This window comes from Calypte anna, chromosome 3, assembly GCF_003957555.1.
Source record: "Calypte anna isolate BGI_N300 chromosome 3, bCalAnn1_v1.p, whole genome shotgun sequence".
Lineage (NCBI taxonomy): Eukaryota > Metazoa > Chordata > Aves > Apodiformes > Trochilidae > Calypte > Calypte anna.
The window spans coordinates 35,573,432-35,598,207 of NC_044246.1; the positions used below are offsets into that span (position 1 = coordinate 35,573,432).

General features: G+C 35.6%; 1 protein-coding gene across 7 annotated transcripts in view; it reads left to right on the top strand.

Annotated features, from left to right (window-relative positions):
- The window catches only part of QKI (QKI, KH domain containing RNA binding), a 136,796-nt gene extending 112,257 nt beyond the window's left edge, over window positions 1–24,539 (top strand). For 2 of the 7 annotated variants that reach the window (XM_030447235.1, XM_030447236.1), the window contains 4 exons: window positions 14,260–14,347; window positions 16,589–16,885; window positions 19,419–19,493; window positions 24,146–24,539. In XM_030447235.1, the coding sequence (XP_030303095.1) occupies window positions 14,260–14,347; window positions 16,589–16,885; window positions 19,419–19,493; window positions 24,146–24,162 (477 nt within the window). In that variant the 3' untranslated portion in view covers window positions 24,163–24,539. Of the gene's footprint in view, window positions 1–14,259; window positions 14,348–16,588; window positions 16,886–18,207; window positions 18,214–18,650; window positions 19,494–24,145 lie in introns of those variants that run through there. The other 5 variants (XM_030447233.1, XM_030447231.1, XM_030447237.1 and 2 more) reach the window with 5 other exon arrangements.
- The last annotated feature ends 237 nt before the right edge of the window (window positions 24,540–24,776 follow it).

The window sequence follows — 24,776 nt, forward strand, 5'->3', positions numbered from 1 at the left end:
TGCTATGCTAAAGAGACATGACAGCAAAATGCATCATGCAAAGTCATACATTTCTTCACCAAGCAAAATCAAGAGTTATCACAATAGTTCTGTAGAAGAATATAATACAGAAAAAGGAAAAAATATTAATAAAGAAATGGATTTTTGTAGGGTCACCATACTACCATATTGTGCCTTATTTTCAGTTTGTTAACATAGAGCTTTGTAACTATTGGATATACTATTTAACTGGTATGGATTTAAAGGTGGTGGTCTCAGGCGTAAAAATTAGCAGTTTAGGATGATGTTTTAGGGGAGATTTAAAATTAGTTAGCTTTTCAATTTTTTTAGAATATGGAGTGCAAATACCAAAGAAGCTCAAAGGTCTCTGTAAGACATGAATGCATATAGAAAGTTACAGCAATAAAGAAAATGAGATTGTAGCCTTTGCTTCTGATAAGCAAATCTACAAATGGAAGAAGCATACTTCACACATTTTAAGGTAACCGGTAGAAGAGCATGATTAGTATAGCTGGTCAGAGAAGCTATAATGGTAAGAGAAGAGAGTCAGAAAGGAGAATAATTCTAAATTAAGAGAAATGGGCAGAAACTGTAAATAAAATTTTAAAAGAATATTGTAGGAGAAAGAGGAATGAACATGAAATTAAATATTTTAATATGAAAACAACACATTTGGTTGTCAGGTGGTGTACTCTAGTCAGAAAGGAAAAATCTGTGCTTCTGGCATGGAAACTAGACTACTGAGCTTCAAAATTAGCCAGACTAAGACACTAATTCCATGTGCAGCTGAGTCAGTTGACAGCTCTGTGCAGGGGAGGTCTCAGCCCCCCTCACTCTCTTCTTCCTTATGCTAGCACACATTTGAGCCTGCAGTGAGCTTTTTCTCTTTCATGATGTGGCAGAAAACTACTTAGATTTAAAAGCTGAAATATAAAATAAATAAGTGGTCTTGCCAGATTACCAGATTGACATGTCTCAGTCACGGATTCTGGAGAGCAACAGTAAGGAAAGAGAAGGATTGTGACGACCTCCAGTTAAATTGGCTTAAAGTACTGCAAGAGTACCAGTTGAGAGGCTTTTTATATCTTCAAAAGTAATTTTTGACTTCTTTTTCAGCAGTTCAAAACCTCAGCCTAATCACCCAGAACTAATTTATAGCCTGGGGAAAAAAAACCTTAATATAGCATTTTAATTTTTTACACTGTAGCATCAACTCTGTTGTATTTTCTACATGAACTTGTCTGAGCATGTTTGTTCTCAATTTATTCTCTGTAAATTTCCCATCTGATTGGCTCTCATTTTGTTCTCAGTTTTTTTAAGATCTCAGCTTTCTCAGCTAAATCATGTGCAGATACACAGCAGCTTATTTTTCCCCATTCCAGAGACAAAATTCCATTAATTTTTCCATTTATTTCAATTGCTTCAGAATTGCCCTAGCTTTTCAGGCTTTTTGGACTTCTGTGGTCTGTATTTCCCTGACTTATCGAAAAGAACTTTATTTGTCTCTTCCCACTGATGATTAAATGAATGGCATCCAGTTGCTCTCAGATAATGTACGAGACTTTGCATTGCCTGTTAGGTTTGCTTCTTAATTTTTAAACCACATCCAGTTAACTGAAAGCTTTAATTGTACTTTTTCTGTTGTGTTTTTTTTGTTGGTTGGTTTGATTTTTCTTTTTCTCTCTTTTTTTTTTTTTTTTTTTTCCAGTGTATAAATTTTAGACACAGTAAAGGAGAGTTTTACTACAAAATGCTATGTATAAGTATATAATCCATAAAATTAGAGAATATGTGAATATAGGTATTATTTCAAAATATTCATGAGATTCCAGAGTTCAAGAGATTAAGAGGGACTAAGGTGATTTATTCTGTTGTAGAAAATTTATTTTAAGCTGCTTTTGCATTTGACTGTGCACCTTGTCTGCTAGAATATGAAATTATTATTCGACAGTCTCTGAAAAATAGTTTAGTTAGACATATTTCAGATATCTAAATGGAAAGAGTTGGTTTCTCCTAATGATTGGATTAGAACAATTAAGCATTTAGAGAACCACAGTGTCTGAACAACATTTAAACAGATTTATACAGAAAGATGTGAACACCAGTCAAGGATGAAATTTAGAAATGAGAAAATCTGAGACTTGCACAACAATTTTGAAAAGAAGTGGACATTGCATATCATTGATACCAGGCAGCTGACAAGACGACACAGAGTCAGAGTGATGGCCAAGGCACTGATGGTGAATGTTGAAGAAGAAAGTAAGTTACCACATCAACAATTTGGTATTGTTAGGATGGTTTTCTTTTTTTAATATTAGGTTACTGGTTCTCTGACAAGCTGTTACATGATGCATCTGGCTACATATTGTAGGATTATTCTACCCAGATCTGTTTCCTGAGCATGACATGACACCATTGACACAGGTGGTTCTGGGACTGCAGTCTGTTTTAGCCACGATTCAGGTACTCAGCTGTTTAGAAAATGAAAAAGGAAGATTATTAAATTACATTTTGTTGTAATATCTGATCAAGGGTCTGTAGCAAGCTAATCTGATACAACACCATAAAATATGCAAAAATCAGCAATGAATTGAATCACAGAAATCTTGACTATTTTTGTCCCAGTATAGCCTTTCACTTACAGTGAAATTTGATCAAATGTATATTGTGAGTCCTACTAAATGGTTACTTAAGTGTAGTCTTTGTGTTTCTGCTGAGGAGGCAGATTTTTAAATTACTGTGTAGAGCATCAGGGAAAGATGGTGAAATTAATTATTTAAGATAGTCCTGATACATACTTCTCCCATTCTAGGACAGAAAATTAAACGTGAAGAACTTAATTGTTTTATCATTTAGATTAATTTAATTATTATACATTTAAAAAAGCTAATTGATTGATTATGGTAATGTAGCCTTTTTGGGAAAGAAGAGGTGAAAAAATTCTGGTCAGTAATTTCTTTGAGGACTTTTCCAGTAGGTTAATCAGTCCTTTATTTCTCTCTTGTTCACCTCTCTTGTTAACATTCAGAAACCTCATGATCTGAGTCACTTCTGCATAGAAGACTTCATCATCTTTGTTCTACTACAGTCTCTTTTCAGTATATGATCTGCTGTTACCTCTAAAATGCCTGTAAGAGATAACAGTTCTGAGACATGCCCCACATACAGAAATGGTAGATTCTGTTACTTAGGCAAGACATCTGATCAGTCATGGGTGGGGAAAAAAAAAAGAGTGTAGATTTTACCCCAGAGTTGAGAAAAAAACTTTCATGGAACTTTTTTTTGTTGGGTTGGGTTTTTTGGTTTGGTTGGGGTTTTGTTATTTTATTTGGAGTTGGTTTTTGGGTTGTGTTTTGTTTTGCTTTTTAAACATTAACAGTTATAGGTAAATTTCTCAGACTCATATATATATATAAAAATATCTCAAATATATATTTCTTGTGCAAATATGTATATAAGGGAATAATGGAAAGGTATTGTTACTGCAATTGAATATAAGGGGTTTTCTTTAAAGTCCTACTAATACTTCAAAAGAAATTATTGTTAAAGTCTTCTAATTTTAATACTAAGGATTTATAATGTGCCCTTAAAACATGCAGCAAATTTTATACACAAAGTTGAGTGTCAGAAGAAACTTCTTTCATGTTATTACAATGTGAGAAATAGGTGATTCTTGTAAAAATCTGGATTTTAAACACTGACCTTTAACTGTGAGATAAAACCCCAAAGCCAGAGTGGAGTATCTTGAAATGAGAAGCTGGTTTAATTTCCTTTAACACAACCAATGGGTTTTAGTCAAGCTTCAAGTTTTGTTTTTTTTACCCAAGAACTATAATGAATAATTTAAATAAGACTTCCATATATTTCAATTAATCTGGATGACTACACTGGAAAATTATGTGACTGCATTAAAAAAAAAAAAAGGCAAATTATTGTTGCTTCCACTGTTCTGGAGTAGTTACCAGAAACTGAAGTATGTTGCATGGTTTTTAATGATATACTAAGAACTCACTAATATATTGTAACTCAAGTTGCTCAGAGTAAGGGAATTTATTACAAAGTGAAAGTCTACTGAACGTATATTTTTCTGTAATACTTACAAATGTCAGAAGTCTTTTGGCTAAACATAGGAGACTTTGCCTTAGAAATCTTCTAAAATTTATATTGGCATTATATTTAATGCCAAAGTTATATAGAAATGAAGTAATGATACAACCTGACAGAAGAAAGTTTCGTGCCTTCCCTCAGCACCTATGGGGCAGAATGAGTAAATATTCAGGGCTAGCTGGAGTCCAGGTTGCCTTTTGTCAGCGTGTTATCAAATGGATGCTTTAATTGCTGATGCTCTTACCTGATGGACAACTCAGTGCACAGGTACAGCTGCTGCTCGGCAGCACAGGCTCCTAATAGCAGCCTTCAGCAGCAGAAATCAATTGCCTTTCATTCTTGAGGCAGGAAGGATTGCTTGCCCATGGGGTAGCCACAGGTTACAGAACTGTTTGTGAATAAGGGAATGTAGTTCGGTGGTCAGGTGGGCTCAGTGCTGCAGCTCCCTAGGGAAGAGGCAGCGCTTCTCAAAGGCCCTTTGTGGCAGCCTCAGCCAGGCAGGGCTGAGTCCTCGCTCCTGTCGCTGGAAAATAAGCGTTGGCTGCTCTCTAAAAGCTTGAAAAGAAAGCTCACTAAATAGCAAAGAAAGCCTTCTCCCTGGCAACACACTGCCTTGAGCTGCTTGAGCCTTGAAACAGAAGGTCATATGATTGACATATTTGTCCCCTAAAGGGAGTGCACACAATTCATTTTTTCACTTCTCTGTATTTTTAGGCTGTGTGAAAGCAGGTTTTAGGCAGCAGTACAAGAGAGGGAGACAACAGCCTAGCTGGAATGCTGCTACTCCCTTCTTCTGAACTTTCTCAGCTCTTAGTGTTCAAGACCAGTAGAGGCATTTGTGGCATTTATGGAAGAGTAAACTTGTCTTTAGACGGTAACATTTGATTAGAATATCAGTAAAATGTACATAAGACACAAGTGATATTATATTTAACTGACCTATTGTTTACTCACATACATGTAAGCAGCTGGAAGTAATAGTAAGCTTTTAGTACTCATTCACTTTTAGCAGCTGTGGAGAATTACCAAAAGTTTACAGTGAGTACATCAGTCCTCTTAAACTTTCATGTAGCATTTTCTCTGTTGGACTAGAAATGTAAAACTTAGGTTAGTTGAATTTTTTGACATCTTACATTAAAAAACAAAATTCTCTAGATGGTAACTTTGTACAGAATTCTAAATTAAACAGTCGTTAGATTACCCTTAGGGGTTGCATGTATGTATTAAAAAATGGTGTCAACAAAACTGTGCCCTTTCACTTTCTGTTATTTTGGAAAAAAAACTTTGCAAAGGTTTTATAAAAGCTAACACAGATGAAATGCAAAAACCAGTTATTTTAATCACCTTTAGCCATCATGGTTCTTGCTGAAAATATGACTACAGCAGTAAGTGTGGCACTCCAAGAAGCTATTGGAAAACCACTGCTCTCCGAGTACCTTTTATGATTGGATAAAGCATAAGCATTTATGGTTTTCCTCTGTGTTGTAATGCATTACTTTTATTTTAACTGGTCACTATTACCTTTGAGGACATCTCAAGCTGAAAACAAAAATCTCTTAAAAGTTACTACAGCATCTTGAATTCCCAAGTGGCAGTCTGCTGCCCTGAATCCTGTGTTTGATGAAAACACATAAGAGAAAGTACATTTAAAGATGAGAGTTAATGGTCTTTGTACTGTCTTTGTACTCCTCATCACCAGTAGCTAGTTTTCTTTTCTTACTCTAAAGAGAGAATTCTCACGTTTTTTCTCCATTACTATAAATTTGATACTAAATGTGATTTTCATTATTGTTTTAATTTCTGGGTGGCACCAGATTAAAAACAGCTAATGGACATGTTTTCCATATGAAAACATGGGGTCATATTTCATTACCATTTTGAGAATGAGAGTCTTTGTTTATGTACTAAAACATTAGCATTGCTGAAAACAAAATTAGCTGGCACTGGAGTTTCTAGAGCTTGCAATAAAATAGTAGTTTTGAAACCCCTTAATCGGGTTTATTCTTCCTTCCCCCTCTCCCTTCCCTCTGTGTCCAAATTCAGTCTTTGTACTTAAGGCAAATTTACAGCCATTCAGAGTGTATAGACTAGAACTTTGAATAGGAACCTCCTGGGATGACAGAGGAAAAATGGTTAAGCCAAACTCATCTACAAGTGTTTTAATTAATCATTCAATTATTATATTTCTAACGTCTACCTCTAATTTGTACCTATTAGGACAAACACCTTTATCATGGGTAGTTGTGTACCCTAAATTAGTACCCTAAATTATTTTTATAATTTACTTAATGCTCAGGATGGGTTAAAGCATTTCTGCTCATATAAGTGGAGTGTGTCAGTGCAATCTCAAAATGTTTTGGCACTGGTCAATCTGTTTGAAAGGCAACAGCTGCAATAAAGACCTTCAAGATATAGACTGTGTTTGATTTCTGCTCTGTTCAGATTTCTTGGATGTCCATGGTCCTTAGGATGCTGCTGGTTGCTGCATGTGGGTGCAAAGTTTGTACCAGAGGCTTGCCGGGTAGCATCTCTTTCAGTGTGCTCATGGTTTAGCTCCTGCTCTCGTAATGAAAATAACTAGTGAAGAATAATTTTTAATGGCTAGCATGCCATAATCAGAAATTCAGAAAAATAAAAGTTTTTAGCTCTGAAAACTTGTTAACTGGGCTTGGACATTGTAGATCTAATTGCATTTTTGAGAACTATATAATTTGAATATTAATACAAATGTTAGCAAATGTCTTTGCTAACAAATTAATCATAATGTATTTCGGTATCTTTGAAAATGTTTCAGAAGTTACTATATAAATATTTTTTTCTTTTGGGGATTTCTGGGAGTTTGGCGTGTATATATGTGTCACAGAGCTGTTCTGTTTGGTGTACAGATATTTTTGTCACTGCTTTTATTAACACCATTAAAAGGTTGAGGTGTGAGGCAAAGAGGAATGATATTCAGGGGAGAAAAAAGGCTAAACAAAAAGCAAATTCTGGAATTAAGTGCTGTTGAGTTTGTCGTATATCTGACCTAAGGGACTTTCTTTCCTTGAATGCCCCAAACCCTGTGATTTAAATATGAGCCCATCATGTCTGTCCTAAAGAAATGTTGGGACAGATGTAAAAATCCATTAAGGTCAAGCAGAATGCTACTGGTGATTTCCCCCTTGCCCCATATATTAACAGCTGGTACTTAGATGGTGTATGCTGAATCAAACATGTAAGTTCCACTGATGCTGTATTTCAGTCTGGCTTATAAAATGCACTTCACGCTGATTTTCTGTACCTTATCTGTATATTCTTCTTGCAGAAATGGAGAGTAGGGGAGGGAGGGCATAAGGGCACTGAAAAATATTACTGGTAAGCCGAGTATCGTGATTAAACAGGGATATGTCAGATAAGGTGATGGGAAGTGTAAAAAGATATGCTGACTTTTCCCTCTAGTGTATCTTTAACATTATGACCAATGAATTTGTCAAGTGAAACAGCAGTCTTCTTTGCATATCATTTGAACTGAGAGCTTGCTTTGAAGAAGATAAGCAGTCTGTGTTGCCCAGAAGAAATAATGATGCTAATTTATCTTTGCCTGTCTCCATAGACACAGCAGTGTGCATCAGTGTTGAAAAGGAAATAACTGAGCTATAGGTTGCCACCTATTTGGTGCCGCAGTACTGATGGTGGCATACAAGGCTCGATGAAATATGTGGCTTTAAAGTATTGATTTATTTTACTTTGTCTCAAAAATGTGGAAATATTTCTGTTGATAGAATAGCTGCCAAATTATGCCAAAAATACATCTTTGGCAAATTCTTCTCAGCATGAACAAAGCTATGTCATAGGCTTTCAGCACCATCACCATCAGAAGTGTATAATCAAGGATGAGAAAGTCTAAGTAACATATGTTTACCAACAACTTATATCAATATTTACATTCTAGGCATGGGAAACTTGGAAGTCTTACTCAAATTTTGTGAGGGAAAAGGATGACAGGATATTTTCCTTAACACTTAGTAACTGAATAGTTTACCAGAAAGAAAACACTTTACAAAAGTGAAATCTGATGTCTTGTAGTATGTAATTAATAGTTGAGGTATATAGATACTTTTAAAAACTTTCCTTTGTTGCCGTGGATGCCTTGGTCTTTTAACAACTTAGATACCAAAAAAGACCTTCCAAACCTAGAACAGATTTTGCTTCAAGATTTCAAATATGGTTTAGCCTATGAGCTTTTATAACATATATTGCATTATATTGATGTCCTAGATCTTTTGGGGTTTGGGTGTTTTATTTAGTACATGTATGTCTGGATATTTGTAGTATATTGGTGGTGAAGTGTTTTGTTTATAAATTATGAATGGAAGGTTTTGTCCCTGAATGGAGACATTCATGTGTAAAGGCTGTTTGACTGGCACATGGTATGTTAGGAATACATGCTGATCTACAAGTGAATTGCAATGGAACATTTTTCTCTGTCAGGGAGATAAAAGCATTCTAGAGCCCAGAGTGTCCAGCAAGTGTCCCAGCACAAGCCTCCAAGCTGCAGCTGTGTGGCTGTATAGCAGCTACCGACTGTAGGAAGGCAGGGTGACAGACCTCTGAGGGGCACCAGCACCTCCTGGGTAAGAAGGGTTAGATCAGTAACAGTAAAATATTTCAGTTGTTGCTCTTCTGTTTCACTAAAATTCGTATTAAATTAAATTGCATGCGGATTATACTATACAGATGTGCAGTTTATACAATAATAAAAGTCTTTGTATTTAAATGTGTGTATTTCCAGGTACATGGTGGTAGAAAATTTGTGTTTATTCTATGTGGGAATTCTTAATCACTTCTTCTTGAACAAGAGTTTTAAGTACCTGTTCTTGTTCTCCAGTAAAAAATACAATGTGTCATTGGAAAACTTCTCTATCTGAAGTAAACAGGAGGAAAGCACATGGAAAAAATTTAATAGCTGAAGGGGTCTCTCCTGCCGAGGTCTCTGGCAGGAAAGGTGTCGGGTTTTGTTGGCTGCTGTTAGTTACTGCTAATGGTGTGGGGCAAGCAGGCAGGCAGCATGCATGAGAAGTTGCTGCTGAGGTACTTGGGAGTTTACTGCTGTTCTTTGGTGTTCTTTTCTTGCTGAGGCTGCATGGTCATTTTTTCCATGGGTGAGACAGGAAGGGCCTCCTGCAGTGGGCTGGGGAAGACCAAGACTGATTTTTTTGGCCTCTGTATGCGCAGCTGATTTATCCGTCATTTTGCTTCAGCAGCACTTCCTCTTCTCTCTTGCTGCGCCTGCTCTGATCCTGAAATTATAGCCCTGGAGCAGCTTATAAAGGACTGCTCCCTTAACCAAAACCAGACATGGCTGCATTTGGTGCGAGATAAAACTGTCTGCAGCCATTACTAGGGTTGGGCTCAGTTAATAAGAATTCAGCTGAAGTGCAGGGATGTGTGACAGGATTGCAAAAATGTCATGTAAAATGCATGACATTTGGAAGCTAGACTGTCAAGGAAAGTCACTAACATCATCCATATAAGTGTATCTATTTTATTATGAATACAGGAGAAAAAAAAACCTCATTATTTTTTTCCAAAGCAGTTCCTTTAAAAGGAAAATGAGCAATATACAGGGAAAGCATATATGTTTGTGCAGAAATGGTTAAAAGCCTTCCCTTCCAGCACTGGTTAATAATGAGAGTTGGAGTATGTTCTGAGACTTATCTGGGTGTAGGACTGAGGCCCAAGGAGTTCTGTCAGGATAAGGTATCCCTGCTGTCAAATAGGTGAGTGGATTGTTTGATCTGTGAACTAACTTGGCTGTAGTCACCTTCCATATGGGTCAGTGTGGGTCCTGCAGCAGTCTGGCAGGGCAGTGTGGACACTGAATGGGTCCACTGGATTCTCATGAATTTCTGCCCCGTAGTAAAAAGTGCTAGTTGTTCCTTCTTTTAAAATATTTCATTTCTTTCTCTACTGTAATTAACTATGTCCTTCAAAGAGTTGTACACAGACTATAACAGTCTACCTGTCACCCCTGAAGACTGCTGTCATTATCTGAAATAATTGATGTAGCACAGTGAATGCAGTCTGTTTGGAATCTGTATGCCTCTGTCTTCAACCTTGATGTCATCTGTATCCAGTATGTGAATGTTTTGTGTATAAGTAAGTCAAAGTGTATGATACTCTTAAGGGTGCACTGAGAATTTAAGGCACTTAAGTGCCTAATAATAATTTCGGAAGCATTAGTTAAACAAAAGAATTCTCTGAGGATCGTGATGTATCTGAGGTTGAAGTATGTCATGAACATTGATAATGAAAAGAAGTCATTAAAAAAATTAAATAGAGTGCTTTGTTTGAGCTCCCTATTTCATGACATGAAACAACCTCCTACTAATAGCTTATTACATAATTGCTTTTTTTTTTTTCTTGAAGCAGGCAGTATTGTCCAATGTAGGAGACCAGATTGTTTTAACTGGGCATCAAGTATCATCAATGCTGTTTATTTAATTTGAAATTGTTTTGTTTTGGGAAGTGTTTTCCCAAAGACTTCATGGAGGCAGCACTTGTAGTTGTTATTAGCATTTTGAACCTTGTGACCATTAATCCTACTCTGGTAAAGATCACAAAGCAAGTTACTTGAAATGATAGTTGTCACTGGCATTAGGTCTTCTACAGGTCTTTTTATTGCTAGCCCAAGTGGAGCTGACCTAGTGTGAGGAGGACTGGCTGTGTGTTCACTCTGTGCACAGTTGGCTTTATTAGGATTTACTGCTTGCCTCTCTTCAGTATTTGTATTCAGCAAGTAATGCAAGTGCTTACATTTAAAGAATTATGTTTCGAGATACCATTTAAGATTTTTTTTCTTAATTTGCATGTTATATTGTACATGAAATACAAGGAATGCACTGGAGATTTAAGAGGATGAGAGGTTTGAGTCAGTCAGCTAGTCAGCTTCAACTTAGTAATGCAAATCTGGCTTTAAGTGACCTTATTGATGTTTGCTCAAAGTAGTTTCCTTTTGGTACAAATGACTGAGCTTTGTTGTAGCTATTGTACAGATAATGTACTGTCCCTTTAGAGATTGCCTTTGTATCCCTGATGCAACCTCTCTTTGCTTTAACAGAGTGCCTACAGAAATGCCTGGAGCTAAGATAGATTGCATCGGTGTGCCTCATTTGATCATCTGTCAGCAGCGAAGTGAGAGGAGGGGGCAGGCAAAAGCACTGCACCCGTTGCTCTGTCTCAGCTCTTGGAATTTTGAGGGTCTGGCTACTGTTTAATGACGTTCAAGCTCAGAGCTTGACACCAGAGGACGAATGACATGACAGCGGATCTGAAAGGGTCCTGCCCACTTCTGTGACTTAACTCCTCAGAGTGGTAGCAAGTGACTCTTCTAGATTTGGGATGTTGAGGGATTTGGGGTGTTGATCAGGTTTTCAAGCAGCACTAGGAGGGTGGTGCAGAAGTGCTAAACACCCCTGTCACAAGGACATAGTATTGTACAATAAACAGTGCCATCTTCTGGGAGGAGTCGGAATGATGCCCTTGTGGTCAGACTTTTAAGGTGTTTTTTAAGTGTATTGAGTTTGGTTTTGTTTGTGGTTTTGGTTTTGTTTGTTTGTTTTGGAGGGAATTTTTCTCTCTAAATACAAATTAAACTAATTAGATTTAGATAATTTAGATTTTAGAATTAGAGAAAGAGAGAAATCTAAAAAACGCTTTGAAAAGCAAAATACCAGAAATTGAAATGCAGTGTTTATGTCTAGTAAACAGGTCCACGTCTTACACCCAATAATTATCACTGATGCAGTCCTTAAAGTAAATTTTAAACTATATTTTGAAGTGTGTTTAAAAGATTAAAAGTTAATCAACTGCTAAGACATAAATCTCAGAAATAAAGTACTCAATCTGCTTTGCATGCTGCAAAATTCTACTTTGTAAAATTATATAATGGCAACATCTTTTCCCATAGGAAGTGACAGGTAGGAAAATGTTAAAGATCGCCAAGTATGGTTACTTTGTCTTCTAGTGCTTTTAAACTGTTATAACTCGTCCTTTTGGGGATGTCAGAAGGCAAAAAAGGTTTTCTATCTTAAAATTACTATCCTATAAATAGTTACATTTGGGAAATATTCGCTGTGGTGCAAAATCTGGGATTAGAGTTACTAAAATTATCCTAGCAAGTGGAATGTAAGATTCAGCATTAACTGAGACTCATTAATGGTGTCAGATCAATCACCTGACCTCTTATTTGGAGGAAGTGAGCAATTTTAGTAACATTAATGGAACTATATAGGAGGTGCAGCTGACATTGTAAGATGTTTTTTTTTTACACACTTAGAAATAGTAAATAAAAGGAGCTAATCAGAAAGCCTGCAACAAAATATAACCCAAATGGAAAGAAGGGAAAAGAGGAATCAATGTGTTAAACATTTCTGTTGTTAAAATAAATTTGATGAGGTATTATATACAGAATTACAAGAATTTGTGAGCTCTGGATAGGCAGATAGATTTGGAATTGGTTTTGTTGCATGATGATTGTCTAGGTAGTTTACCAGCAAAGGTGCTCTGGAAGAGTAAATTTTTTTGCATGTAAATTCTAAGTCTTCTGAGTATGTCATATTAAACATACTACCATCAGTGCATTTTGTTTTTCTAAGGTTTCTGAATAGTACAGTGCTTAACCATACAATTAGTTTGTCGTTAAAATGACAATTGAACGTGTATTTACTTTTTCAGTAGTCATGTTAGCTTGATCCTGTCACACAGTATTTAATATGTAAAAGAAAATGTCTAACTTTCAGTATATTCTGAATGTTTAACAACATAAATTGTAACTGTGTGTAATCTTTGTGCGTGTTCAAGAAGTCAGTACAGTTAGGACTTTCATTTTTGACTGAAAGTAGTTTCGTGTTGACACATCTTCCATGTTGATTTTAAGTTGTTGATATTTAATTCAGATGTTGACATTTCCATTGCAAGGGGAGATGATCCTTAAGCATAGCACACACTAAATACTTTTCTGAGGCACAAATTAAAAACCTCCTTTTGTCTTGTGACTTAGTAAATTAATTCTCCGTAGCTAGGAGTCTAAAGTACGTTATCAATATTTTGCTCCAAACTAGCTTGAAAAAATATTTCCCTTTGCATTTGGAACACTGTGTAGATAATCCTGTTAGCTCTGGTTTGAGATGGTATTTCACCATTGCAGTGGGACACACAGTTGTGTGGCTTTTAATTCTGTCTCTTTTGTAATCACTCATACTCTTGGATGTTTATTTCAAGTCATTTTAAGAGTTATAGTCTAAGACACATAAACAGTCTTTGAAATCAGACTGAATTTTTCAGAGCGCAGTATGTTGTTATCCTCATTCCCATTAACTTGGATAATGCTGTTCCAAATATCTTGTAAACATCGTGTGAATAGACAAGATAGGTAAAAATGTAGGAAATCCTCTTGAGCAAAGGAAGAATGCAATGCTGCTGACACCAAAGCTGACCTCTTTTCCATCTGACTGACAATTTCAGCAGTGGCATTCAATACAAGCATCAAGGTGCTAACGAAACATTAAAGTAGAAGTTATCTCTCTCATGGGTTTCCTATATCATAATCTTGTTTTCAGCTTGATAGGAAGTTGACTATTATAAATGGGAGTATTTCTGGAAAGACAGACCAGAAAATGTCTATTCTTAAAACTAGCAATATGCTAATTAGAAGTATTTTTGTTAGTAAGTGAAAAAGTGATTTTTTTACCGAGTACCATGTCTTTGCTTTAAAATTTATGCTGTCCATTCTTCCTCCAGCCCAATAATAACCATTTTTTCAGAATATCCCTTTAGGAGTACATGACAACACTTAATAAAACTTGAGAAAAAAAAAAAACCCTTAAACAAATTTTATCAAACACAGCTTACACTTAACCCTATTTTTATAACCTGTGGTATGAGCCTTTTTCAAAATTCTTTTAAGTTACTCATCAATACCACTTAATAATAGAAAGCAGGAGCTTACACTCAATTTTAAGGAGAAGATAACAAAGCTTACTGATTTTGTGACTAATGGTAAGCAGGTATTTTGCTTGGTTAAAACTTGAAGGCATTTTATTCTACATCCCTCAGATCTTGTGCACTAGTGAATTAATAAGCCTGACTTCCTTCCCATCTTTTCACATGCAGGCAGAAGGAGAAGACAGCCTTAAAAAGATGCAGCTGATGGAGCTTGCAATTCTGAATGGCACCTACAGAGATGCCAACATCAAATCACGTAAGCATGTCATAAGTTTGAGGGTCGATGCCATAGTAATGTTTGCAGGTTTTGATTCCTGAAGCTACTTTTTAGCACATGTACAGTAGCAAAGGAGGGCAGTAAAAAAACCAATAAAGCAGTAGATAGCTTTCAAAGTATCTGGAGATAAGTTACAGCAGTTTGGGGGTTTTCAGGTTCCCCTTTCACTCTTTTTTTTTAAGTAGTATATCCTGGCTGAAATACTGAAAAATAAAGTTGTAGTTGGAAAAATTCAACCCTTAATTCAGATTTTTCTGGTTTACAATAATTTTTTCCTTCCTACATAGAAAGGACAGTAGACTCCTTTTCAATTTTATTTTCAGAGTTAATTTGAGTATGTTACAGATGTTCAGGATACTGTGAACACATTTTTCTGTATTGTATTCCTTCCTTTCATCTTGCTTGCATGTGTCCCCCCAGTGTTATGTTTCTCCAACAATTCATCAACTGATTTCACAGATGAGTTCACAGGGATCAGTGATGTAATGAGCCATTTTTATGGTTTCTTCCGTTACATTTGTGTGAGAATGCTTTTGCAAATGCATGTATGCACAGGTTTACACTTGAAAATTAATTATGTACACCTACTAATGAGACCATATACCTATTACGTGTGGTGCAAATTATTTTCTCAAGTTGAAAATCGAATTTCTCCTCCTGTGAAAATGTAGTTGCTGATACCAAAGTAAAATTTTGCTGTAGCTGTGATACAGATGTCAAATGCAAGCACAGTTAAATCATTGTTTTCACTAAGGGCCTACTGATATTTGCAAATTTGTTTCTCCACACAGTCACCATTTCAGTGTTGAATATGGTTAAAGGTTGGAATGCAGTTAGGTCAATTTGAGAGTGCTTACTCCAGTGCAATTATTCTGATTTGAAAAGGCACATAAGCAAGGGCTTTTTCCACTACAATGGTAGTGGTAAGTCTTTCAGCCCTAATGAGCACTAATATTTAAAACTAGATCAGTTTTAAATATACTCTAGTCTCTAAATTATTGCAAATTTATGAGTAAAATAGCTTTCAGGTTAACTTAAATTGATGCAAAGTGTTGCATAGAAACCTTTATATTAATTTGAGCAATTTCTTTGTCTGTTCTATACTGTATCATCTTAAGAGAGAAAATGGATTTTTTTATTCTTCATTTTTTTACTAGTTTTCTACAGTAATACCATTTGATAATAGTCTCATTATTTGTGTTTGATTTTACTGAAAACTTGAGGATGTAAAAGCCATATTCTTTTATTTCCATTTAAGATAGGAAATATCTGAGAGGTTTTTTTAATTATACCTTCAGTTCAAGCACTTTTGCTTAAAAATTATTTTAAAAACAGAATAATCTTAAACCTGAAAAACTGCTGCCTCATTTCTCTTTTCAGACAACCTGTAGGTAAATTAAATCAATGTAGATCAATAGTAGTGCATAGAAATCCATAATCTGTAACCCTTTAAGATTTACTGTTACCAGATGTGTTAGTTGTTCATCCTGTATGCCAGCAGGCTTCAAATAATATTTAATGAAATGTGCTAGCACCTTCTAAACAAAACAAAACAAATCCACTTCCTTTCTTTAACCTAAGCAAGGCCCTAGTGAACTTCTAATACAAAGAAAGTACTTGATTTTTGGCAATTTGATACAGAAATCACCTTTTAATTTAATTTATGCTAGTGCAGGAGAGGAGGTGCATAGTATTTCTAGGTCATGTTTAACTTCATTAATTATCAAATTTTATATACAATTGGAATTGTGTATATGTATAAACACAGTTTAAGACACATAAAACCTGTAGACTTAGATGGCAGCTCTGCATAACTGAGTATCTGTGGACTCTGTAGTTGCACTAAATGTTGTACTCTGTATTTGATTATGACAGTATTTTCCTTGTATCTTCTGCATGCATCTCAGTCTCATGCAGTCTTGATAGCATAAATGAAGAAATGTGGTCTAAATGGAGCTTTTGTGCTGTGTAACCTGTTTGAGAAATCTACCTCACTGTTTTACAATGACTTTTTTATTTTGCATGTTCATACTTAATCACACTGGAAAATGGAAAGCTGTTTGCATTTGAATGGTGTGCTTTGGCACTGTGTGATCAGCGCATGTACTAATGATTTCCTTTTTATTTTTCTTCTTTCCTACTTTTCCCCTTTTTCCCATTCTTTCCACGTTTTGTACTGCTATCTCCATACTTTCCTCTGAATTTCTTTGCTTACTGTAGCAGCCCTTGCCTTTTCTCTTGCAGCAACAGCCCAGGCTCCAAGGATTATTACGGGGCCTGCGCCTGTTCTCCCACCAGCTGCCCTGCGTACTCCTACGCCAGCTGGCCCTACCATAATGCCTTTGATCAGACAAATACAAACCGCGGTCATGCCAAACGGAACTCCTCATCCCACCGCTGCAATAGTTCCACCTGGACCCGAAGCTGGTTTAATTTACACACCATACGAATACCCTTACACGCTGGCACCAGCTACGTCAATCCTTGAGTATCCTATTGAACCTAGTGGTGTATTAGGTAAGAGCTTTACACGCGGATGACCGGAGAATATAATGCTGACGCTTTTCTGATACCTGGGAAGTGTAGAGGTCGTGGGGCTCAGAGGAAAAAATGTGAAGCACCAGTCTCATCTCAGATATATCAAAAGCTGCCAGGAAAACTCCACAATTCCTGTAGCTCCTAAGATTTTAAACATGTTTTGCAGCAATAAATGTGTGTATCCAGCATATTAAGAAGATTACTGAAAATAAAATCTTAATGTTTGGATCACACTAGGTGGTGGATACACAGGCAAGGAAAAAAAGCCTAAATAGAAATTGATGCCTACTGTATGTCATTTGGACTCCCATAAATACCAGATTTACTTGTGCTCTCTCTAACATAAATTATTTCCAGTAATCTTTGGAAGACAGAACTTTTATTTTGCTATCAGTTTTTGGTAGCAAAACCAGAGAGAATGGAGAGGTCTTTTTGCAGTTTCTTGGAGCTTCTGCTTCTTTATTTAGTACACAACTGATAAATCTCTCCGATTGTCTCAAAGCTGTAAATCTTTTTGTAAGCAGAAAATAATTTCAGTAAATGAATATAAAGCAAAGTAAGTTCTGACCAAAGGATGATACAACTAGCGACTTTATCAATGGCTTCTTTTATATATGTTGCATTGAAATGTTCATCGTTTCCAGTATTACAGACTGTTGTCTTGCTGTGTGAAGGCAAGAATCATAAAGCAGCCATGCCAATTCAGTTAACTGGTCAATATGAATCTTGCAGTTCCAATAGTTCCTTCCTTCCCTACCCTCTACAAAAACTAAATAATCTTTTCTCTTCAGTTTGTTCTGAATTGCATATGCTGCTACATAATGTTGATTTTATAGGACTTTGATCTTAGTTCGTTCAGTGGCAGTTATTGATTTACACAAATTCTAAACATCTCTAATGAACACTGGACAATAAGGTTCAAAGTCAATATTTTGTTGAAAGTATTGCAGAAAATCAGTGTTTCATTTACGTGACAAATAGTTATCTGCGTGTGCATATTCCCATGTTGAGCTGTAAAAAAATGTGTTTCAGACTTCTGCCTTTCAGGATTAGTGAATCCATATTAAAAAACTTTAGTAGGACAAAAGTATGCAGTACATCTGTCTCTGAGCAGCTTATGGTGGTTGTTCACTACTCTATAGCCAAAATTCACTGCACATATGATTTATCATAATCATCTACTAATTTCCCACAAACATGTAAATGTTATCCCCAGCTCTTCCACCCCCAATCTGCAAATCCTCTTGTAATAGATCCTGGAGCAAAGTCACCGTTGCAGACATGGTCACAATAGCTATCAGTTGCTGGTTAGTGGCAAAACTCTCTCCTAAAATAGATGTGTAATTCCAGGGTAATAATTAATTAAAGTGCCGGAACTTTGATTTCAAGCAGAATTTATGTAATGAGAGAGGAGGGGAAAATTACTCCTCAAAAAAGACCTTTCTCCCCCTTAGGTAGCAAAGAATCAATAACTCCTAATACATCTGCTCTATTATCTGAGCAGTTTCACAGAGTTAGTTGAACTAAATTAGGTTCAAATTGAGTTTTATTTCATAGTACACTCATTTTCATTAATATTAGGCTATATTTTGTCCATTTTTGTGGTGGACCTTTAAGATATCTTAATATAAATCAGTTTAAAGTAGCAGGCAAATGCATCCCTATTAGTATGTGTGGGGATATTGGTGTTGGAATCAAATTTTAGTTGGTGACTAACTTTTAATTCCCTTCCTTTTATCTTCAGGTATGGCTTTCCCAACGAAAGGCTAAGAATTCAAGAACGGTCTTAACTGATCCTTCATCAGATCTGAATTTTAACAAATGCTTAGTTTCAGCAGCCTTGAAAAAAGCTTGGCCTAGCAGTCAGTGACTTACTTGCACTTTTTTGCACATAGATTTTAAATAAAATAGTGCTATTAATTTGGATTAGCTCTTATTATTACAGAGTAGCTGTAATTTATGAGTGTATAGTAGTATACTGACTGCTAAGTGTTCTATATAGTGTTTGCTTTACTAATCACCTAATTCATTGCAGTTCATACTTATTGACTTAAAGTTTAAAATCACAATCTGTAGGCTTGAAGAATTGCTTTAAAACTTTTTTGTGGTAGAACTGGAAGTGATCTTAAGATTAGCAAATAATTGTCAGTATTAAAAGATGGCATTATTTAAAATAGTCCTGCTGCAAGAAAGGCACTTCAGTGAATATGTGACTAGTAAAGCTTAAATGTGCTTGGGTCTAATAGATTTCATGAAATACTGTAATTTTGGGATTGTAAATGAATGGATTAAACAGGTTAAGGCCAGGATGTTTAAAATAAATGCAATATTAATCTGCACAGAGAAACTTCTTTTTAAGATTAAGATTTGAAACTACTGTGCCTTAACTTGTTGCTTTTCTTAAAATGAACTTTTGTAGTTAATGATCATTGAAATCCATTTTGATAAACCTGCTGTTAATGTTTTCTTTGAATGTTTTCTAACTTTGTCTTGGTAATTGCAATTTAACTAGGTGCGGTGGCTACTAAAGTTCGAAGGCACGATATGCGTGTCCATCCTTACCAAAGGATTGTGACCGCAGACCGAGGTTAGTTTAGTTCTGCAGTTCTTGTTTGTAAGAAGTGCTTTGAGTGTACATGAGATTTGCAACACCACAGCTGGTTAACCAAATACCCTGTTTTGACCCATTCAGTTTTTTGGTTTTTTTCTTTTTTTTTCCGAAAATCTGAAGAGTTAATATTTTAAAGCTTTGGGAATGCTTGTGGTTTAAGAAAACATGTTGTAAACTTGGCTTTCCCAGCTCAGTTAAATATATAAACGTTGTGATATATTTAATATAAATGCTATAATGATTCCCTTTTAAAAGCTATTTAAAGATCCATCTGTATCAGAAAACACTATGAATTCAGTGCTGCAATAACTAATTTGGTTGTGTCCCCTCCTTTTCCCCCCAATTAATTCTTTTCATTGGTGTGGAAGTATCAGATTGGTGTTGCAAAATCAGGTGAATGGATGGTTGCTTAATGAGAAAGAAGTAAAGGAATAAATGCCTCCTGTCTGTGTCTGGAGAAATCTGAAGATTTAGATTCCTTTTTTTTTTCCAATAAACTTTTGAGCCACTGTACTGTATATTATGAGGAGGATGCATGTTCTCAGATACCTGACTGAAAGGTAAGGGCTGTGAAGATAATACTTCAAAAGTTGTTTGAATTTGCATTACTAGGGGTGGGGGAAGGGAGACTGTTTTGGTTTTTTGCCAAAATCTATTTCTTGGTTTTTGCCTTTTGCTGCTAAAATGTGTAACCTGAAGGAAAAGCAACTTTTGAAGTCCTGTTGGTGAGATGACATCCAATACTTTGGGCATCTCTCTTTAACCCTTGAATGGGAAGTAAATCTTCATTTTTCTCCTGTTCCTCAAGTGTAATGCCTTTGGACCCCTGGATGAAGTATTTAAGCATATTGAGAAAAGTGATATTTTCGGTTTATTGACATTGACTAGGAAGCAGTGTGTGGGCTGAATTCTTATCCCATCCCTGCTGCTGACTCACTGTGGGTTTCAGCAAGTCATCTAATCTCTCTGTGTATGTTTTCCCATCTGTAAAATAAGGATAATAATACTTCCCTACCTCACAGGGGTGTTGTGGGGGTTCTTGTTTTGTACAGGGCTTTGAGGATGCAAAGCGTTATGTGCCAAGTATTATTATTCTGCTCTCATCAAAATCAGTGTTGTGCAGGCTTCCATGATATTATAATACTCAAAAGCCAAAGTCAGGTGACAGATCTGACATATCTAACATTGACTGCACTCCACTTTTCACAACCTTCCATAAATTAACTACATGAAACAGTAGACATTTCAGTAAACACAGTAAAAAGGGGCCTCTTTGATATTCACTATGTTTATGTAATTGTTTTATCTTTCAGCAATCTTAACGCTTTACAGAAATTGTAAAGTTGATAACAGAGACACTAAAGTTTTATAAAAGATTTTTTTCTTCTTTTTTGTCATTGCACACTATTTACAGCCCATTGTCTTGTTCTCATTTCATGACAACTCTTCAATGGGCAACAGGGTATGACCAGAAAAAGGTCATAACCCATGTTTACCGAAAAAAAAAAAAAAAATTTAAAAAAATTTAAAAAAAGGAATCAGAAAAAAGATTAAAACCTATCTCTGTCAAGAGTAGTGAGTGGGAAGGATTTGGTTATCTTTGAAAGTTTGAGCTGAGGTTGCAAAAATTAGTTTTTGCTAATGGTCTTTCATGATCTGCAGTGGTTAGTTTCAGGTGATGGGTTTAGGTAGATGCTTGCCTGAGCCAACTAGTAAACATTCTGATACAGCATGGTAGGGAGGCAGACTACCAATCTGTAGTTTAAGTTCATCAGAGTAGGGGTTTAAATATTTTCTGAAAGGGCTTAGATGTTTCATCTGGATCTCTTATAAATAATCAAAATTAGTTACGGGAATAATTTCACCTTCTTTTAAAATACAACAATTTCCGATAATACAGTGTTCATCTCCAGCAACATTGAAAGCCCGTGGTCTCAAGTAGATAAATACACGTGGCTGATCTCCTGTGGAATAAATCATGCATTCCTATCTCTTGTAGCATGAAAACCATGCTGATACTACACTGGAATGTTACTTTAATCCCAGTGTATAATAAGTGTAAGTTTTTACTTAGTCAAAGTGAATTTTAAAACTGTACTTCACTGTACTTAGAATTTGAAATCCTAGATTATCACTGCACAGATTTAAGGTTCACAAGGTTTAGAGAACACTATTCATCAATAAAACGGTTCCTTTTAATGTACTAAATTATGTTGTAGAATTAAAGTACTCTCAGTATTTACCATAGTCACCTATTTGGTTGTTCTGTCACCAATATACTTCTGTAGCTACAGTTACAAAAAACAATGTCAGCAAACCGAAATATTTTTTTTTCAATGCAGAAACCTTTTTTTTTTTTTTTTTTATGGTTAAATGTCACTAAATCTATATTAGTATTCATCGGGTCTAAAGTTTGGGGTTTTCTTAAATCTGAATTGACTTCTAGATGACTTTGTAGTACTACTGCATTCAGTTTTTAAGTAGGTTTTTATTCTTAGCGTAGTTTTTGGGGTTTTTTTATTAGAGATAAGCACTGCATTTAAAGCAAGAATCCCCAAATGTGTAAATGTTTTACTCTTACAACTAAGCATTAGAATTGGTGAAGGGTTGAAAAATATAGCTCAGTTTAACTCAGAATAAAACCCCAGTTTATAAATAATACAAAATTGAATTTGATGCATATAACAGAGAGACTGACTGATTTAATTGTAATAAACTGTAAATGGTGTTGCACAGTTGAAAAACCTGTGTGTACTGTAGAAGGCCAGAGACTTGGCAGAGGATGTATCACAGGTGTACTGGTATTTTTAAAAGGTAGTTTGCTTTGATTTTAAACTCCACAAGAAATGTTAACGCTGAGAACTTTCTTGAATGTTTTATCCAAAACGTCACGTAATTTATATATAAATTTTAATACCATTTAATCAAAATCGTAATCAGTATCAAAATGCTTTAAGAGTCTGTTTCTAGTATTACCTGTAAAGTGGTGAGATTGTGCCACATAAAATATTTATTTTTATTTTTGCTTATTTTTGAAACAGCCATTTTAATTTTAACAAATCCCACTTAGAGTGATTTTGAAAAAAATCAGGGAGCATATGGTCTCATTTACGTTACAGTAGTAATTTTTTGTAGTGTTATGAACTGTATCCTAAATGATAGGCCATTTTTATTATGTGAAAGTAAACCAGCCTACAAGAAAGATTGCTAAATCAATGCTATCTGTGAATATTACACCTACTGGACTTCATTTTATGTAATGGCACAAATCTGACTTTGCACTGAATACCTTTCTCACTTTCATCTCCTCTGCCTTAGTCGAAATGGCAACAGTACAAAAACTTTATCAACCTCAGAATTTATTAGCTATAATTAAGCTGTTGAATAAGTCTTAAAAAAAAAAAATCATACTACTGTTAAGTGGACCAAGTTTGGTGAAGGAGAATGTGAGAGAATGATTATAAAGAAGGAACAGCTCAAGAACATTGGGAATGATAACTTTCCACTTGAGAACTTTTTTATGTTTTACTGTAATTTGTTTGTGTTTTTGGGTTTTCTTTTTTGTTTTGGTTTTTTGGTTTGTTTGTTTTTCTCTTTTTTTTTTTTTTTTTTTTTTCAAAAGAAAATAGTATTTACAGGTGGCTTCTTTTAAAATATAAAAATATAAAGCAGGAATGTATATGAAATGTCAGATTTTATTGTATTTGCAGAGTATTAGCTTTGAAAATAAATAAAGAGAGCTGTTTGTAGTTTTAAAATGCCTTATTAGTATCAATTAGATATTTTCTCTATTTTTTGATGTACTTAGAGCTTTTTAAGTATAGACTTTAAAATGGCAGGACTTTTACAGTGTTTACATGCAAGTGCATTTTATAAGTGTCCTATCTGTGTAAAATAGTATTTTGAACGGGAAAATGCTGGCTGAAGTAACAGGCTGAGCGTTTTCCTGGTTCCCACGATGATGCCTACGTTTGCTAGACTACAGTTTAGTATTGCTTTGTATCATGAGGCCAAGAAATTCCATGTTGTTTGTAAATAGAATAAATGAAAGGCAATAAAAAATTTATTGAACAAAAACCCTTTGTTTGGCCCATAGTTTGTTGAACCAAATTGTTTCGCTAAGTCCAGAATTCCTTAGATGACTCCATTCTTTTAACAACCAGTTATTAATAATCACATCCATCATTAATAGTTGCTTTAATGCTTGCACCTGGGGAGGTACTAATGCTTAATAGCAGTCAGATACTGATGCTGTGCACTGACTGTTGTTTCAGAAATCTTTACTCAGTTCCAAAACTGTTCATTGTTTTTTGTTTTCCAATTTCCTTCATCGACTGCTACTAACCATTAGTCGTTAGTCGTATTTTATCTCTATTTCTCCTGTTAACCAGTTTTGTGGGAGTGGGCTTCTCCTTCACGTGTCCAAATCATGATGGAGGGCTGTCATGATTTTATTGCATTCTGTAGATGGTGTCGATCAGTATGTCAGAATTAAACATGCTTGTTTTTTTTATTAGTTGTGATTAGTTTTCATGTTGTCATTAAGCCGTCACTAGCTGGAACTAATCTCTTCTCTATCTTTTCTTTCTTTTTTTTGTTTTGTTTTTTTTTTGTTTCTAACCACCCAGCCGCCACCGGCAACTAACCTATGACCTTCTGACCTCTGAACTCTTCACCCAATGATGACCTGACCATGCCTGCCTGCTGATCAGTTAACTGGTAAACGCCTTTGCTTGCCTGTCTTCAGTGCAGCGAGCTGGGGCACTTGTCCGTTCGTCTTACCATCTAACAAAACAGACAAAGAAATTGTTGCCCTCCAACTCCGCTTTTTGTTGTTCTCCTGTTTGGGTGAAAGTGGTTCTAGAACCTGCACTGAATAGTAGTAAAGCAATAAGGTCCAACTCATCCCTCAGCACTGATCATCCTCTAGTGTCCCGCCCTAAGCGAACGGTAAGGAGGCCTCGCACCAGATGGAGACAGATGTCCCTTAACTACCCGATGACAGAGGCAGTTACTGTGAGAGACTTCTAGGAATATTTTTCTTCTCAAAAAAAAAAAAAAGAAAAAAAAGAAAAAAAAAAAGAAAAAAATTCAAAAGGAAAAAAGAAGTCAAAGCTCTCTCTGAATGTACTGTGTGATGATGCATCATGCATGAACCTTTGGTCAGGGATGTCATTGGGGAAGGGATTCCAAAAAGTATTCAAAATTTGATACGCTGTTTAGTCACTACCAGTGCCCTCAAAGGGCAGATGTTGCAAC